The sequence below is a fragment of the Rhamphochromis sp. 'chilingali' genome (genome assembly GCF_963969265.1).
Source record: "Rhamphochromis sp. 'chilingali' genome assembly, chromosome: 2".
In the NCBI taxonomy this organism is placed as follows: domain Eukaryota; kingdom Metazoa; phylum Chordata; class Actinopteri; order Cichliformes; family Cichlidae; genus Rhamphochromis; species Rhamphochromis sp. 'chilingali'.
Window position 1 is genome coordinate 31,759,108 of NC_137930.1, and position 16,569 is coordinate 31,775,676.

General features: G+C 37.4%; 2 protein-coding genes across 2 annotated transcripts in view; one reads left to right on the top strand and one right to left on the bottom strand.

Moving 5' to 3' along the window:
* The window catches only part of musk (muscle, skeletal, receptor tyrosine kinase), a 35,398-nt gene extending 32,756 nt beyond the window's left edge, over positions 1-2,642 (top strand). Inside the window, exon 17 of the mRNA XM_080874381.1 lies at positions 181-2,642. Within this exon, the coding sequence (XP_080730507.1) occupies positions 181-887 (707 nt within the window). The 3' untranslated portion in view covers positions 888-2,642. The remainder of the gene's footprint in view (positions 1-180) is intronic.
* A 3,999-nt stretch (positions 2,643-6,641) lies between these two features.
* Positions 6,642-16,569, bottom strand: part of lpar1 (lysophosphatidic acid receptor 1) — a 41,655-nt gene continuing 31,727 nt past the window's right edge. Inside the window, exon 3 of the mRNA XM_080865443.1 lies at positions 6,642-10,613. Coding sequence (XP_080721569.1) covers positions 10,291-10,613 — 323 coding nt within the window. The 3' untranslated portion in view covers positions 6,642-10,290. The remainder of the gene's footprint in view (positions 10,614-16,569) is intronic.

Consider the following 16,569-nt stretch of genomic DNA (forward strand, 5'->3'; position numbering starts at 1 on the left):
ATGAACTCATTATGTGATACTGTAGAAGAAAAACTGTTAATTTAGTGTTTTCAGTGATGGGACTGATGTGTTTATGGTAAATATTTGTGTTTCTTCTTTAAAAACATCTGTGGTGGGAAAATAAAAGCGCTAATCTATATAATAGGCCATCAAATAGTTTCCTGTGTGCTCTCTCCTCAGGTGTGTGTGCAGTGGGTAAACCAATGTGTCTGATGTTTGAGTATATGGCCCATGGTGACCTCAACGAGTTCCTGCGTCGCAGATCTCCAACCCAGTCAGTGCGCACCCTCAGTCGTGCTAGCTTGTCGGGTCGCAGTTTCTCCTCTGAGCTGGAGACCGGGCTTCTCTCTTGTACAGAGCAGTTATTGATTTCCAAGCAGATTGCTGCAGGAATGGCATACCTGTCTGAGCGCAAGTTTGTCCATCGTGACCTGGCGACACGGAACTGCCTGGTTGGAGAGGAAATGGTGGTAAAGATTGCAGACTTTGGCCTCTCCAGAAACATCTACTCAGCTGATTACTACAAAGCCAATGAAAATGATGCCATCCCCATTCGCTGGATGCCTCCAGAGTCTATATTCTACAATCGCTATACTACAGAGTCAGATGTCTGGGCCTATGGTGTGGTGTTATGGGAGATCTTCTCCCATGGGATGCAGCCATATTATGGTATGGGTCATGAGGAGGTTATTTACTATGTGAGGGATGGTCACATCCTTTCCTGTCCTGAGAACTGTCCTTTGGAGCTCTATAATCTGATGAGGCTCTGTTGGAGTACACACCCATCAGACAGGCCCGGCTTCAGTAGCATACATCGGATACTAGAACGTATGCATCAAAACAGACTAAGCATGAATGCTCACACTGAAGCTGATGCTGACTGTTAACTGGTTTTCCCTGTACAAAAGGCATTGATTTTTAATGATTTAATGAATACTTACATTGGGCCCAAGCACTCAGTGCTGGGGAAAAATTATTTGTCTCCTTCATGATTTCTTATTTTATTTTATTTACTTTATTTAATTTCATTTTTGCATATTTGTTATACTTACATATTTCACTTGATCAACCACATTTTAATTTTAAATAGAAATAGCCAAAGCATGCAGTTTTTAAATGATGCTTTAATTTATTAAGCAGAAAATGCTATCCAAACCTGCATGGCCCTATGTAAAAAAGTAATTGCCCCCTAAACCTAATAACTGGTTGCACCACCTTTGGCTGCAAGAACTTGTACGACACTGTGGAGGAATTTTTTGCCCACTTTTCTTTGCAGAACTTAATTTACTGGAAGGTTTTCTAGTATGAGCAGTCTAAGGCAATCCTATACCACTCCAAAACCTTCGTTCTATGTGCTCTCAGTGGGCTGGCCACTCTTAGTAAGTGTCAGGACAAGTTTTCTTTATTTGTGGATAATGGCTTTAACTGTGATTTGCTGGAGTCCCAAAGCCTTAGAAATCCCTTTTTAACTCTTTCCACTCTTTTCAGTGAATTTGTTCACATTTATTCTTGGGTTTCTTGAGATCAAGGTATGAATTATTTCATTTTAAGGACTTATAGCCTATTTCATTTAGTCAAACAGGTTCTAGTTAAGTTTTTTTTAATTTTTTTTTTTATTTAACATGTCTGGTGTGATCCAGCCAGACCACAACATAAAGGTGACCCATCCTAATCAGACTTCAAGCAGCCACATCACACAGTTGGTACAATTTTACAATGATTTTTAAATGTTTTTAACAATATGTTATTTCTTTAGGATGGAACACTAATAAGGAGCTGAGTGTAACTTCATGGTGGCCTTTATACCAAAACAACAAACAAAAAGAAACAATCTGAAATATTTATCAAACTTACCTAAGCAAAAAAAAAAATAACCAAATTGCAATAACTGACCTCCGTACACAAGATAAGGAGAGAAAACTAAAATAAAAAGGCAGTCCACAGCAGCACTGTACTTTGCATGCTCAGCTGGTTAAGTAATTGCAGTCATTTTCTTTTTGCAGCTTGTCTGTTCAGGAGACTGAACATAGCCACATTGTAGTCATTTGTATGTTGCTACTTCAGAATTCAGGATTTCAGTTTCTGACTGTTTACCGGGAGCTGTCCATCTGACAGGTTCACTTTAATTTTGAAAAATGTTAAACCTGAATCAGTTAACTCACCCCAGACCCTAAGTCTCTGAAATACTTGGAAACCAGCCATACAGATATACCATGGTCATTTTTAGCAGTAGTTGCTCTTGTACCTCATTCATCTGTTTTTTTCTTTTTCTCATTGAGAGTTTTTTTTGTAAACGTTGATGAAAATTTAGCAAATGCTCTGAATAGGCTCAATGTGACCCTAAAGTTCACTGGACAGAAAGAGAGAATCTACACTTGAAAGGTTTTTTCTTTAACAGTGTCGTAGAAAGGGATTGATGAAATATTTATTATAAGATTGTACACAACATTTCTCTTCAAGTCAGCTTGCTTATTCCACAGTGGCACACAGTCACTTTAAATCACTGATGATTGTTTTGTAGACAAGTTGGTATTCCACTACGGGGCATTCTGTTTTTATTTGTGTTTCTTTGGTTTTAGTTTTGTTTTATAGATGTGTTTTAGCTTGTTATTGATATTTCTTGAACATATGAACAAATTACAGTAGGCATAAGTTCATTAATTCTCCTCACTTTCATTTACATTTCTCATACAGTTCCTTACTGAAGCACTAAAACTCACATATTATGAATAGAATTATTAATGGGACTCGTTCTACTGACTTAAATAGACTCTTGTAAGTGACAAACTGCCCACATGTCTTTGCATCCTCATTTTGAAAATATAAATCTAGAATGGAAGCTTATTAGGTCAGCTAGGTTAGAGATCATACTTAGTGCTTGTGCTCTTTAACCTTTTTTCTTTGGTAAAAATTCCATTTTGGTTACATTAATAGAATAAAAAAAGCTAAGATATTCATATCTAAAAAAAAACATGTTGATTTTGTCTAAGAATGGCTGACTTAACTGTCTTTCAAAATTTGCCATGTTGTTACATTTTTGCTGTATTTGTTGCATTATATCAGTAATGTTTTGGGCTTTTTCCCTTTTGTTTGTCATACATAATTCACATTAAGTATATTTCTTTGTATTGCTTGCAAATAAACATAATTATTGAACAGTTTGTACGTCAGAACTAAATGTGACTTCTTTTTACGATGGATCTTTTTTCACAAGGTCTGCATGCATCTGAATTCAGGCAGTTAGAAAGGGATATTTACACTTGCCATCATACTTAACCCAAAACACCTCTCTAAAGAAGAAAACCCAAAAATGTCCACAATCACTTTCAAAGGTGTGTTGCTCTGGTTCAGGAGCTCCTACTGACATTATCACTGGTAGAGTTTTCTCTCTCTGAGCCCAAACTATATCTTATTTTATTTCATTGCATGTCTCTCTTTATACAAGGCCCTTAGTATCTTATTATGTCTCAGTGCAAGAGGATGCATTAGAGAAATGGTGCTACACAAAGCATTTTTACCATGAATTTCTATGTGACTGCAATAAGCCCTGTTTATTTGCAATTGTACAACTTCTTCAAAATGTCTGCGTTTGCATCTCAGTGCAACAGTGTGTGTGTATACAAGTTAAATGGAGGACATCTGTGTGCGTTGTGGGGGATGCCTATGTGTAAACTGTTTAGATTAGACTGTATGGAGTCTGGCCTTGCACTTTCATCCGTCTTTTTCTTGATCTACACTTTGGCTCAGAGTCTTTCAATCCTATCTCCATCACTTCTCCACCAATGAATACAATACAGAGAGAATCATACAATGGTATGTTAGTAGGTTTTAGACCGCATGTGGCGCTATCATGAAAATTATGAGGTGATCACATTCATTATGAACATGCTACTTCCGAATACATAATCATTACTCATTCTTTGTATTTTTATTTTTTAATCCTAATCACCTAGTCATCCTTAAACAGTTTTGTTAGTGAATTGAAATGTTTGTTTTATAAAATGCTAAACAGTCCTTTGTGTCATTTGTGTGTGTGTATAACCACATCAAAAAAACAGAAGCAAAGCATTTTGTTGCTCTTCTTTGGTGTGCTGTCCAAGGATGCAGATTAAAATTATTTCACAGGCAACTCTATCAGCCATAAAAATGCCTCTGCAAAAGATATGTACTCGTTAAACAACACTGGCACTTAATCCTGCAGGTTTATCTATTCTGTCAAAGGTCAACACTTTCAGGATGGTTTGGAACTCTTGAACAAGTATTCACAGGTCAAAGTTCACTGAAGTTGAAATCTATACAAAAGAGCCATGTGAATGTACTTCCTAATTTCCTTCCTATTTTCCTCCAAGAGTGAATCCATGATTGTGGTGTTTTGTTTCTTATCTGCAGCCGTTGCAGTCATTTCCTTGTCCTGTCTCCATCTTCTTTGTTTTGTTAGTGTTTTTGTTTTCAGTGTACTGCAAAGCCATCAGCTGATCCTTACTGGGAGGTAACACTTATTCACAGTAAATTAGTAAAACAGAATTATTTTTGTGGCCTCATGAAAAACAGATCTTCACGTCTGGCAGTCATATGTTATTATAGCTAAGAATCACTTCCTGTTTTGTCAAAACTCTGTGTTAGTGTAACAGAGGAAGCTGGTATTTTCTAAATGTTCTGGATGTGAGCTGTTCAGCAGATTTTTAATGTCTTGTTGACTTTTCCATCTTTCATAAATGTAGCTGGCAACATGATGCTCAACTCTATCCATTAAAGTCATTATCCAAACAGGCAGTAGGACATTTGACTAATGGGACTAATTTTTCACTCAGCAAACCATGGGAGGAACTATGGAAAGTGTCTATATTGACTTTGTGACTAAGATGTTACATCCCCCCTCACTCAGCAACTGTACAGAGAACTTCCTGCGTGGCCACACTGGCCCTGATTGGCCTTTTCGGGCAGCAACAGGACGTGAACAGACGTATATCAGTCAACTGGAGGCTACCACTCCAAAGCTGTGGAACAATAAACATAACAGAGCAAATGCACTCTCACACACAGACACACACACAGAAGGGGAGACAATGTTGTTTTCCATGGAAACATCTCTTTGCTGTTGCAAGGACTGCTGCATACTTTATGTCACACATGACACAGACCCTGACCACTCTTACAGTGTAAGTAAACATACAGAAATACCATATTAGTGGTTCAGCTCCAGTTGTCTCTGCTTTGCACCTGTAACCACGTGCACATGGTGCATTAATTGTGCTACACTAAAGATGCAAATTTGACCTCTTTTCCACCAACGCTGCACCAGTGCTGGTAAAATGCTAGTTCTTTAATGATGTCTTTCTTTCAGAAGTTGTGGCAAATCATGCTGAACAGAATCTGTGGGCTACATCTGGTTAGTTTCTCATATATCATATCTTCTAGCCACTGAGGCAAATTGTTTTTTGGTGGAAACACACAAGAGATGGTTTTAGACTGGGAATTGGCATTGTGTCAGTCGAATATTTTGTCACAAATTAAATAAATTGTTTTCCATATATTCACCAGATAATCACTAACTTTTGTATTCCAAATTAATCAGCCTACAGACACCAAAGGCCAGTATAGACTAGACAGAGCATAAAGTAGTCATAAGAGTTTAATGGTAGTTCTACATCGTTATAACATTATTAAAAATGAGAAAACCTGTTCCATTTATCAATCAATCTATCAATCAGTCAATCTAATCTTTATTTTGAAAATATGAGTAATGATTGTAAATACATATAACAAAAATAAACATGAAATCGCTGAAAGCCATCCTATTAATGAGGAAATAAAGAAAAGCAAAAGTAAAATGTTACCCCAAAAATGTCTTGTTCAAAAAGCAGAAGGAGGAAGCATATGCTTATCAGTCCCTTCCCCTATTCAGCTCGTCCCAAATATATCTTTCATGATTATACAACCTAATGTATACGCATATACTATAAATAAATGTGCCTGTCTAATACACATTTTACATTCCAAAATCATCTAAGATGACTTCAAGTATGGCATCACATGTGTCTAATGAATTGTTGTCAACACTGTCTGCCGAATATGAGCCAAGTCCAGAAACACTGCCTCAGGAGACTGTGTAAGGTTCGGGAACTTATTCATTCAGCATTTTCTCACTATGTAAAACAGTCGCACACAGACAGCATTGAGAGGAAATGTGTTCCTCCTCCAACAATAAATACACAGTCGCACAAAAATTTCTGGTAACAGTTAAGGCTGCCCAAACTATGTTAGCAGGCTCATTTTCCACAAACTATTTAATGGCCTGGGAAAAAAATGACAACAACAACAACAACAACAACAACAATAAAAGCCTGTGTCTTTCTGTGTTCCCCATTCTGTTTGGACAAAAGCACAAATATTGGCATGAAATCAAACAGAACAACCATGACAGAGTCTTTGTTTTGTTTGTGTGTTTTTTACATAGGTCCTTCATTTCATATAGATAACTTTCACACACTTTCACCTGGAGTCAGGCTGATGTTTTTATTGTATCAACACCATGACTGTGGTTGGACATTTATTAATATTGGACTCTGAAGTACAGATAATATGGAAATCACATAGATTTTTTTCACCATTACTTAAAAATATAAAACATGTGGTGCATGTTTTGTTTTTTTCTTTGCCTGGAAACCTTCAACATCATTTTAATGTTATGTTTCACTTTGGAAAAACAAAATGTTCAGATCTACAGCTTTGTTATTTGTTTTGTTTTTTATTAAACACATCAGTTTTTTTTGGTATTACAGAATGTTTCTGAACTGCATCACACAGTGTTTGTGTCAAGCAGCATCAGTTGAAGGCCACAGCAAACACAGCACACATCATTCAGACAAAATAAGAAGCAATCAGGGTAAAATGGCCATGACGTTATAATCTAAGGAGATAAAAGTCATCACACCATTTTCTGGGCAGTTTCAGGAGGCCTGTTGTTGACATCTGTAGCTCTCTCTCCCTCTCTCTCTCTCCATACATATAACTAAACACTGGCATAAAAGAGGGCAGGCATTGTATCCATACTGATACTTGCATTTCTACATTGGCTAACAACTTTTAATTTGGTAGGTTGTTAGCCACAAGCTGTGTTAGCTGCATGCTTTGACTTGACCTCTAGATGCCACTAAATCCTACACTCTGTCCTTCTGAAACATATGCAGGACTGGTGTATTAGCAAGCTTGAAAAGTAACATAACACCGCTCTTTTTTTTTTACTCTTCTCACTACTGCAGTGTTGTACAAGTGCATACAGACAGCACTGATGGGTGTGGTTGCGGCTAAACACATTTGGGTATGATTGGACATGTTCTAAGCTTAAAACTTTCAACCAGAAGAGGGCGAATCACTGCTTTTCTGCTGTTAATTGACTTTTTATGGACAGGAACTGAAAAGCACTGCACTCATAGATATTGAATTTTGCATCACAAACAAGTTAATGTTGCTGTAATAGTGTTTATGGGAAAGTCATTATTTAGGATCACAATACAAATGGCATTTAAAAAAACCATACAAACAACCCTACAGTACATCTGGACAGAGTATAACACAGTGAAATTTACAGACACAAAACATGTTTCCCTTTGGTGATTAACTTTGCATAATATATTTTATATATACATATTGTACACACAAAGACTGACACACTAGTAAACAAAGACACTGAATGTTTAGTTGGTTTGATATAATAACCTAAATTAATACTTAAAAGAAATGTTACAGTGAATTTCAAATATGGAGTGTTGGGTCCAGAGCCATATATTGACAAAATCTGGTCAAGATTTTTATGACATTAAAGTGTGAAAGCTGGACAAATTTAATGCAACACGTTTGCTATGGGGGATTGGTTCCTTAGAATATTTCTCTCATTTTGTCTCAAGTAGAAGTACTGCTAGGGATTAAAAAAAGCACTGGCACAGGAAGGAAATGACTAATAAAAGTGATGACTGAGGTGCCCTAGGGCACAGTGCTTTATCTCACACATGCATCAAAAATGTATGCAAGTGTTGCAGAGTGATGGTGAAATTTTTTTTTGTCTGTATATCACAACATAAATTGCCTGATTAATAGGCCAAACATCTGGGCAAAGATACCTGGTGACTTAATGTTAGCTCTGCAGCTGAAATTCCTGAAAAACATCTGGTTTCCTGGAAAACGTTTGACTGTACTTTTGGCAGTGATTCTCACTTTGCTGTCAGTTTTTGGGAGGTTTGTCTATGTATTTTGGCCAAAATGTGTTTTGATTTAAAACATTCAGTTTGCAATTTTTAACAATGTGCATCATAGCATTGCCATGCTGGATTTCAGCTGGCACAAAATTGCAAGTTAATGAGAGCACTTGTGGAAATATTACACCATTCGAACTGCACTGACTCATAAGTGAGTCAGTTATAAAGGCACCCTAAGGCGGGAAGATAAGAATAGACTTTAATTTGTCATTGCTGTCATAAAAATCAAAATAAGCTACCAATAATACTTTAAATGTAAGCGTCAACTATCTCTCTGACAGAGACACAAAATAAAACATGTTTTGGTTGGATATCTGCTTACTTCATATCACTGATACCAGTGTTACAGCAAGTAAACATCTATGCTGGTCATTGAGATTTTGTTAAACAACTGCACATTTGCTAAGGCTTAATGCATTTCTGTGTCTGTGGGGTTTTAGTTCAAGAATTCTCTAAACAATTAATTCAAATTCTTTATTTTTTTGTTTAAAAAATGTGTTTTTTCTAATGGAGGTGAAAAACACAAAAACTAAACTAAACTGAAGAGCACTGCTTTTGGCTAACTTTCACTGTGTACCACTGACAATTTACAAACTGCCTTAAAAGTGTACACCTTTGAAGAATTTGACACAACAAACTGCACAGTTTGCTGCTAATCAAGGTTATGTTGTGAGTCATTAGCCATCCCAACAGCATAGTCATAGCATTGTTGTGCCTAGAGCCCTGCCTGACACAGTGGCTAGCATGGCTACACCAGAAGTGAGGTAGGTAAATGCTCACGTATCATCGTTAGTTCATGAAAGTTGGTAAAAATAGAGTGGGAGAAGGGTTTTGAGTCAAAAGGTTTGATTTTCTTTTTTAATTTTAAGTTGTTCTGTTAAATAACCCATTCTCAAGGTACCACAAAGCAATCTGGTACTAACTCAGGTGATACTTTCACATTCACTTCCACAATTCCCCCTTTTCCCTCCCGAGGTCAGCATCAGGGGACCAAGGAAAACACTGAGAGGCAGTCTGCTCAGCACATTTGGTGTCATAATATGAAGACTCTGAAAGTGCACCAAACATGACTCTCATCCTGCCTTCACATAACTGTCCTCCTCTTACTCTTTTCCCTGGAACAGCCTGCCTTTAAATCCTTAGAGGGAGTAAACAATCCAGGATTTGTAGCAAACATTGGATCCTTACTTTATTTAAACTGAATGGAAGCAAAAACCTGATTTAATGGATTCACAAGAGCGTGTTCATAAAAGAGGATAGGTAGAATAGAATGAAAAAAAAACAAACAAACCTGGTTGTACTTTGTAACTTACTTGTTGCTAAACAATAGATGACAACTCTACAGCAGAAAATGATAATGTTTGAGGTTATTAAAATACTGTGTTGAATTCATGGATGAAACAGTGTCACAGGGTTTTGGTAGATTGCAAAACATGGAAAACAAGTGAATATAGGCAGGATTTCATTTTGGATGACATCTTTTGAAATATATATAACATTGGTAACAATATCCTGCTTTGAGCCTACACCACATCCATTTAAAGTTAAAGCTTCTGCCCGACAAATGGAGATGAAAATCAAAAACACTATGTTGTAAATCTGGGATCAGGTGAGTCAGCAACCAACAATAACATAAATGTAGGGTGTTAAGTTTGATACTTTTCATAATGATGGGGCTCTAGACGAGTAATAGTACAAACCTACCAGGCATAAAGTTAGGAAGATTGGATAAAGAGGATGGACTATACTGGCAATACTCTACTTCACAGATTTTAAATAGTTCATATCATCTTTACCTGTGACAACACATTTAACACAAATGGAAATTAACAAACAAAATAATAACAGCCTATCAGAGTTCTCTTCAGCTCTGTCTTCAGAAAGCTTGAGTCTTTTCAGCTTTCATTCTAGTTGCCATATTCTTCTTCACATACACTCATTTACCTTCTCTCAGTCTGTATCTCCTGTAGAGAATAATCCCTTCAAGATGGATTCATATCCAAGACACTGGGCTTTTTTTTCTTTCTTTTTTTTTTTATACCACCGAATGTTCATTGTGGTGGTGATGGTGGTGCATGGTGCTGCCAGTCAGCACCGTGTGATTGATGGAAGATGCAGATCGGTCGGATCCCTCTGCTGCCGTCCCATTCACATTCTCCTGCCTCTGGCAGCACAAGATCTGCCTGAAGGTTGCGCTCATCTCCTTGTCACGGTAGGAGTAGATGATGGGATTCATGGCAGAGTTGAACTCGGCGAGTAGCAGGAAGAACTTTTCGTAGGTCAAGACATTGCAGCTAGCGCAGAAAACATCAAGGAGGAGGATGACCAAACCAGGGGTCCAGCAAATGATGAACGCACCTAAAAAAACACAAATTGTACATATTAGTTGAGGTAATTGACACGCCCATCAGAAAACCGAAGCCTACTCCATCCTTTCATACACTGCGCTACATAAATGGTAACTGGACTGGTACTGTTCTTAATTAATAATGCTTTTCTACTCAGAGTATTCAAAGCACTCTTTTTTATATAAGCCTCATTCATTCATTAACACACATTCATATAAGTCCTTTCTTTCTATTTCACTTTTACATTAAAATTCATACACTCACACTTTGATGCATCAGTGGATACTTGGGGTTCAGTATTTTGCCCAAGGGTACTTCGACATAAAGGTTGGGGGAGCTAGGGATTGAACCACCCACTAACTCCGGAGTAACAGCCACCTCATAATGGAATATAAACCTTAAAAGTAATCCACATCATAACTGTTTCTATTTTAAAATTGTCATAAGTATAATACTTACATACTTGGAGCTAACGTGTAATTTTGTGATATGTATGAAAGAAACCTTTTTGCCTTAGACTGAACAATTCAATACTATTTATTTTATTTACTCGTCTCTTCACATGAATCAAGCTGACTTCTTCCATTTTCTGGAAGTGGGTCACGTCAACTGAGTGTTTAGTTCCACAGATGATGACACTAAGATTCATCATATGATGACACCATGAATTTACAAAGTAATTTGTGTTTGTTTTAGGATTTTAAAATTGTAGCACATAGCAGTTTTTGATCGAAGTATGCAAGATTCATGTAAGTAACGGTCGTGACTCATGAGCAACATTTGGGAACTGATTACTTGGTTTGGGCTTTTGCTAACTTACACTTGAATAATAACGAGTCAATACAGGCAACTTGGAAATGGGTCCTTTTGGTGCTACATTAGAATTCATCCTACCACCTCTCATAATTCTAACAAAACACTATCAATCCACTAACAATGCAACATCCTGTGTTTGAATCAGATAGATATTTCCTTTTCCAATCACAGGGCCAGGGACCCCATTAAATTTGACGCATTGATTGCTTTTAGACCACCACTGAGGTCATCACACATCTATTTCTGCTGTTAATGTGGCGATATCAACTACATTATTTCCAAGAGTTATAGGTGTTGCCACTTATGCAAACCCTAATCATTAGTGCTGGTATAGCAGAAGAAGCTTTTGTCACAAAGTCCTGTTTTGTTTTTTTTATACTGTCGTAACATCTCCCTCAGGGCTTCTATACTGATATCAATACAATGGTGGTAAAAACCAGCGCAGTCACACATTCGTTTCCCTCTACAAACTGGCAGCAGCAGTGGCTGAGCATGGAAGGTTACAAAAACTGAGAGGTGCGCAACCCTATGACACTGTTTTTGTCGTACAGTGCCATTCGCGAAGTATAATAGTCCTCTAACACAGTACACTCTCTCACAAGCAAATGAGGCCCCAGCTCACTAGGATGTTTGAACCAGATACCTCCTTAATGTGAGGCAACAGTGGTAGACACTGCACTATGGCGTTGTTTTAGTGCCTCTCTATAATGAGCACACGTAACCCTCACTGATAGCCTTCCTGTCCTTTTTCTCAAATGTTTTTTGTGTATCTGTTGAAACAAATAACAATCACTCTACAACCACATTAGCATCACTTATGAAGCACACCACCATTAGTCAAGAAAACAAAGTACCAATATCTCTTTATGACCAAATGTAAGTAAAGAAAGGTTAATAAGGTCAAAAACCTCATTAAAAATTGATGAAAAATAACTTAGATTTAAGGGATTTGAATGACTGTGATAAATATTAAATATAAATAATAAATCAGCTATGCACTTTGTTCATTAAAGTGGACACTTCCCCGAGTAGATGAAATATGTTAGCGCAGTGGAAAGGGTCACTGACATTACTCGTGCATGTCAAGTGCTGTGAATTCAGTCATCAGACAATATTTGTCCTAACTATATGACAACTATAGGACTTTCCACTTGGTAAAACAAAGAGTCTTGATGAGAAATGAGCAGAGTTGACAGAGAGAGAGCGAGAGCAAAAGCGAGAGAGTATTGACAGGAAGGTCTGTTATCTGTTAGTGTTGTGCAGGCGGCAGCTGCAGCGGAGCTTGACCTCACTTCCTAACTATGCAAGCGGACTCTCCAGAGTTGGATAAATTTCTCAAGCAGTTCATTGCCCAGCAGAGAAACTATTTCAACTATTTGTCTCTCAGTGAAACATCTTACTCGGAGCAGGACCAGACTCAGCACAAAAAATGCTCAGAGGAAGCATTTAGAATTTCCAGTCTGAAAAACAAGAGAAAAAAAAAACCTTGACTCTAACATTATGACTGCGACTGTATTTTCTGTTTTTACTGTCTTACTGTGTCAGTGTTGATGTAAACATTTATTATGCATCCAATCTATCTTAACCACAATCCACAATATGTTATTGTCGTAGTAGGGCAAAATCCATCACAATAATAAATGAAAAAATCTGATCACGTCCAGTGAAAAATATATAATAAAACACTATATGTGCATATATGTAAAGGAAATTTGTTTTATTTCCACTCAAAATGAGAAAGGAATGCCGTTTTGTGATTTTATGGCCTTCGAGGTTAACCCTCAAATTCTTTAATTTCCTTCCTGAATCCTAGAGTATATAATTACCTTCATTACTTATATTTATTGCAGAATTTCCTCTTTACCCCAAAAGAATATGGCTGGTTTACCATAGCCACAGTGTACAGTGTTACTACCATGCCAGGTTTACAGAGGGTAAACCAGAGTTTTGTTTATGGAAGCAACATGTGATTCTTTTTTCTTCTTTCTTTTTTTTTGCCCTGTCACTACTTAAAAATGCCACATGGAGGGAAAAGAGGCTGGAGAATGGAAAGTCACTGGAAGAAGGTAAATAAACACAGCTCTGAAGCAGGCCTGGAAAGTGTATGGAAACGTAGGAAAACTACTTTGGCACGCTCATTGTCTTATAAAAATAAGTAAGTACATAGAAATGTGTTAAGATGTGTGTGGCTATTGCAATGACAAACTACTATTGCAACAGTTTCATAAATGACACATTTTCCTATTAGTTTGTTAATGGCTCATGTGTCACTAGAATGCAGTAAATAAACCTTTAAAGGAATCGTTTTGCTGTCAAACCTGATAAATAGCTTTAGGGGAGACATTTTTAGTTTGTGGAATGATTCTCAAGATTTACGTAACTCAAAGCAATTATTAGAAACAGCAGCGCACAATGGATTAACTGTGTCATTGCTCATGAACAACATATTAAAAATGTATTGCTTCAAGGGGTTTATAAAGACTGATCTGCAATTTTACTTCAACTGACTCTCAACACAAATATCTAATTAGCCAATCAAATGTCTTAAGGCATTTAGACATACAGACATGAGAACTAGCTAAACTTCAAACTGAGAAAGAAAGGTGATTTAAGAGAATTTGAACATGACATGGTTGTTGCCAGATGGGCCTGCACTCCCATAAATACAGTTTCTGAAATACTGGCCTGGTCTGAGTATTTATGAAACTGCTGCTCTACTGGGACTTTCCCACACAACCATCTTCAGGGTTTATAGGGAATGGTCTGAAAAAGAGAAAATACCCATGGAGTGTCAGTTCTCTGGGCAAAAATATTTCACTGATGGCAGAGGTCAGAAGAGAATGGCCAGACTGCTTTGAGCAAAATAATCACATATTAGAACTAGAGATGGACCGATCCAATATTACGTATCGGTATCGGTCCGATACTGACCTAAATTACTGGATCGGATATCGGAGAAAAATAAAAAATGTAATCCGATCCATTAAATATCACGAAAGCACCTCACAAAACTTGCAACACCCCGTAACTCGCCTCAGAACGTTAGCACTCGGAGCAGTATGCATCACGTGATAGAGCGGCTGTGGCATGCGGGACCTGTCGGTGGTCTGGATAGCATTTGGAGCTTCGCTAGCAACCCGGCATTTCATCTCCGACAAAGTTATCCCGAGAGAAGTAAAGCAAGTGTGTAAGTCCATCTCTGAATGTTTGTAAAGCATTCCTGCGTTAAGCTTAACAAGCGATATATGGAGCGACTGCCTCTTCTTGCTGCTACTTCAATCATGGAACTGCTTAATGCTCAGCTGATCGGCTTTTCTGTCCGAGTCCGTCTCTCTGGTTTGTTTTTGGCCCACTTTGCACCAGAAAGAGGAAACCAGCAGATAAACAGCAGCAGCACGTTTAAGCTTGATCAGCTGTTGTTAGAATTTATTTAATATTACTTTCTACTCGAGGATCTTTTTCTACGTAGCTGACGGCTGGTAACTGTGCAGGGGCGGATCTAGCAAAGTTTAGCCAGGGGGGCCGATAGGGCATTAACAGGGAAAAGGGGGCACAAAGACATACTTTTCTTTCTTATTCTCATTTAAAATGTCTAGCTTTTAATAAATAATTATCCGAATCTTACACCCAAAGTTTTAATTTGATGTAAAATGAATAGAAGTCAATTACTGTATATAGTGACTATTAAGTCTAATATATATACCCTAGTAAGCTATAGTACTTTTTCCTTTGGGAAGGTACCATCTGTGCAGTCTGCAATTTTGTTGAAGAAAGATGTTGAATCTATTTAATATTTCTTGAAAAATAATTGATTTCTGTGCATTTTTTTTTCATACTGCATCAAATTAAGGTTGATTACGTCGATTAAGCATCATGAGGTGGAGTGTGAGGGGTGGTTCCCTATTTTTTATTTATTTATTTTTGTTGTTGCTGGGAGTTGGAACCCTATTAGTTAGGTTGCTTAATATTTACGCTAAGTACTCTTTAAAATACCAGAATAGGGAGGATGGTGTAGGTTTAGGTTTATTAGATTGATCAGTATTGCTGAACTATGAAATTTTTTTTTTTTGCATACAGGTATAACAGAATAGCTTTAGTGTAGTTGTTGTTTTACACTTGAGTATGAACTTATACAAAATGCAGCAAGATATTAAAAAAAAAACAGTTTTGTTGATTAAAAAACACTATATCACTATATATTCTCTTCTGCTTGTTTTCTTTTTTCTTTCTCAGCAGGTGACCCAGGTGATTGATATATGCATTTTTTTTTCTTTTTTTCTTCTTTTTTTTTTCTGCTCATTCTGTTGGTTTTTGGTTTTTGCCCTTCTCCCCCGTCCCTCTTCTCAGCTGTTTCTCTTTCCCTCTTTCTTTCCCCCAGTCAAGTCTGTCCCATATTCAGTAAGTGAAAATAAAATAAACAATAAAAGGTGAATCAAATGGACCATTACGGCAAGGCTGGGATGGTCAATCTGGTAAAGTAAATCCGTTGGGCATCTTTCTTTGCCTTTAGACAACAATTCTGATGGCAAAAGAGCCAAACGGGACAGGCAAAAAAAAAACAAAAAAACACTATATCGGATCCATATCGGTATCGGCAGATATCCAAATTTATGATATCGGTATCGGACATAAAAAAGTGGTATCGTGCCATCTCTAATTAGAACCCAGGTATACAGAAGAGCACCTCAGGATGCAAAACATGGCGAACTTAGAAGCCTGTCAACTAAGACGAGGAAACTGATGCTACAATTCACACACATTCACCAAAGTTGGACGCCAAAGGATTGGAAGAACGTTGCCTGGTCCAATGAGTATTGTTGAGGTTTAAATTTATCATCTCAAATGTTTATATGCTGATTACATTGCTTTATATAAGAAAGGCCTAACTCTGAGTACACTCTGTGCCAAAAGTCCTGACAGGAAATTGCATGCTTTTGCAGCTAGAATCAAGTGAAAGTGAAACCAATTAGGCTGTTCGATGCACACTAGAGAGCAAGTACCGGTATATAAATACCTAGGCTTCCGTTTGTGCTTCAGACCTTGGGGTGTGTGTCGTGTGCAAAGGTCTCCATATCCAGGATATGTTAATTAAAGATCATTTTTAAAGTAAAAAGACTACTTTGAGCCTTGTCCTTTTGGCCATAAAGAAT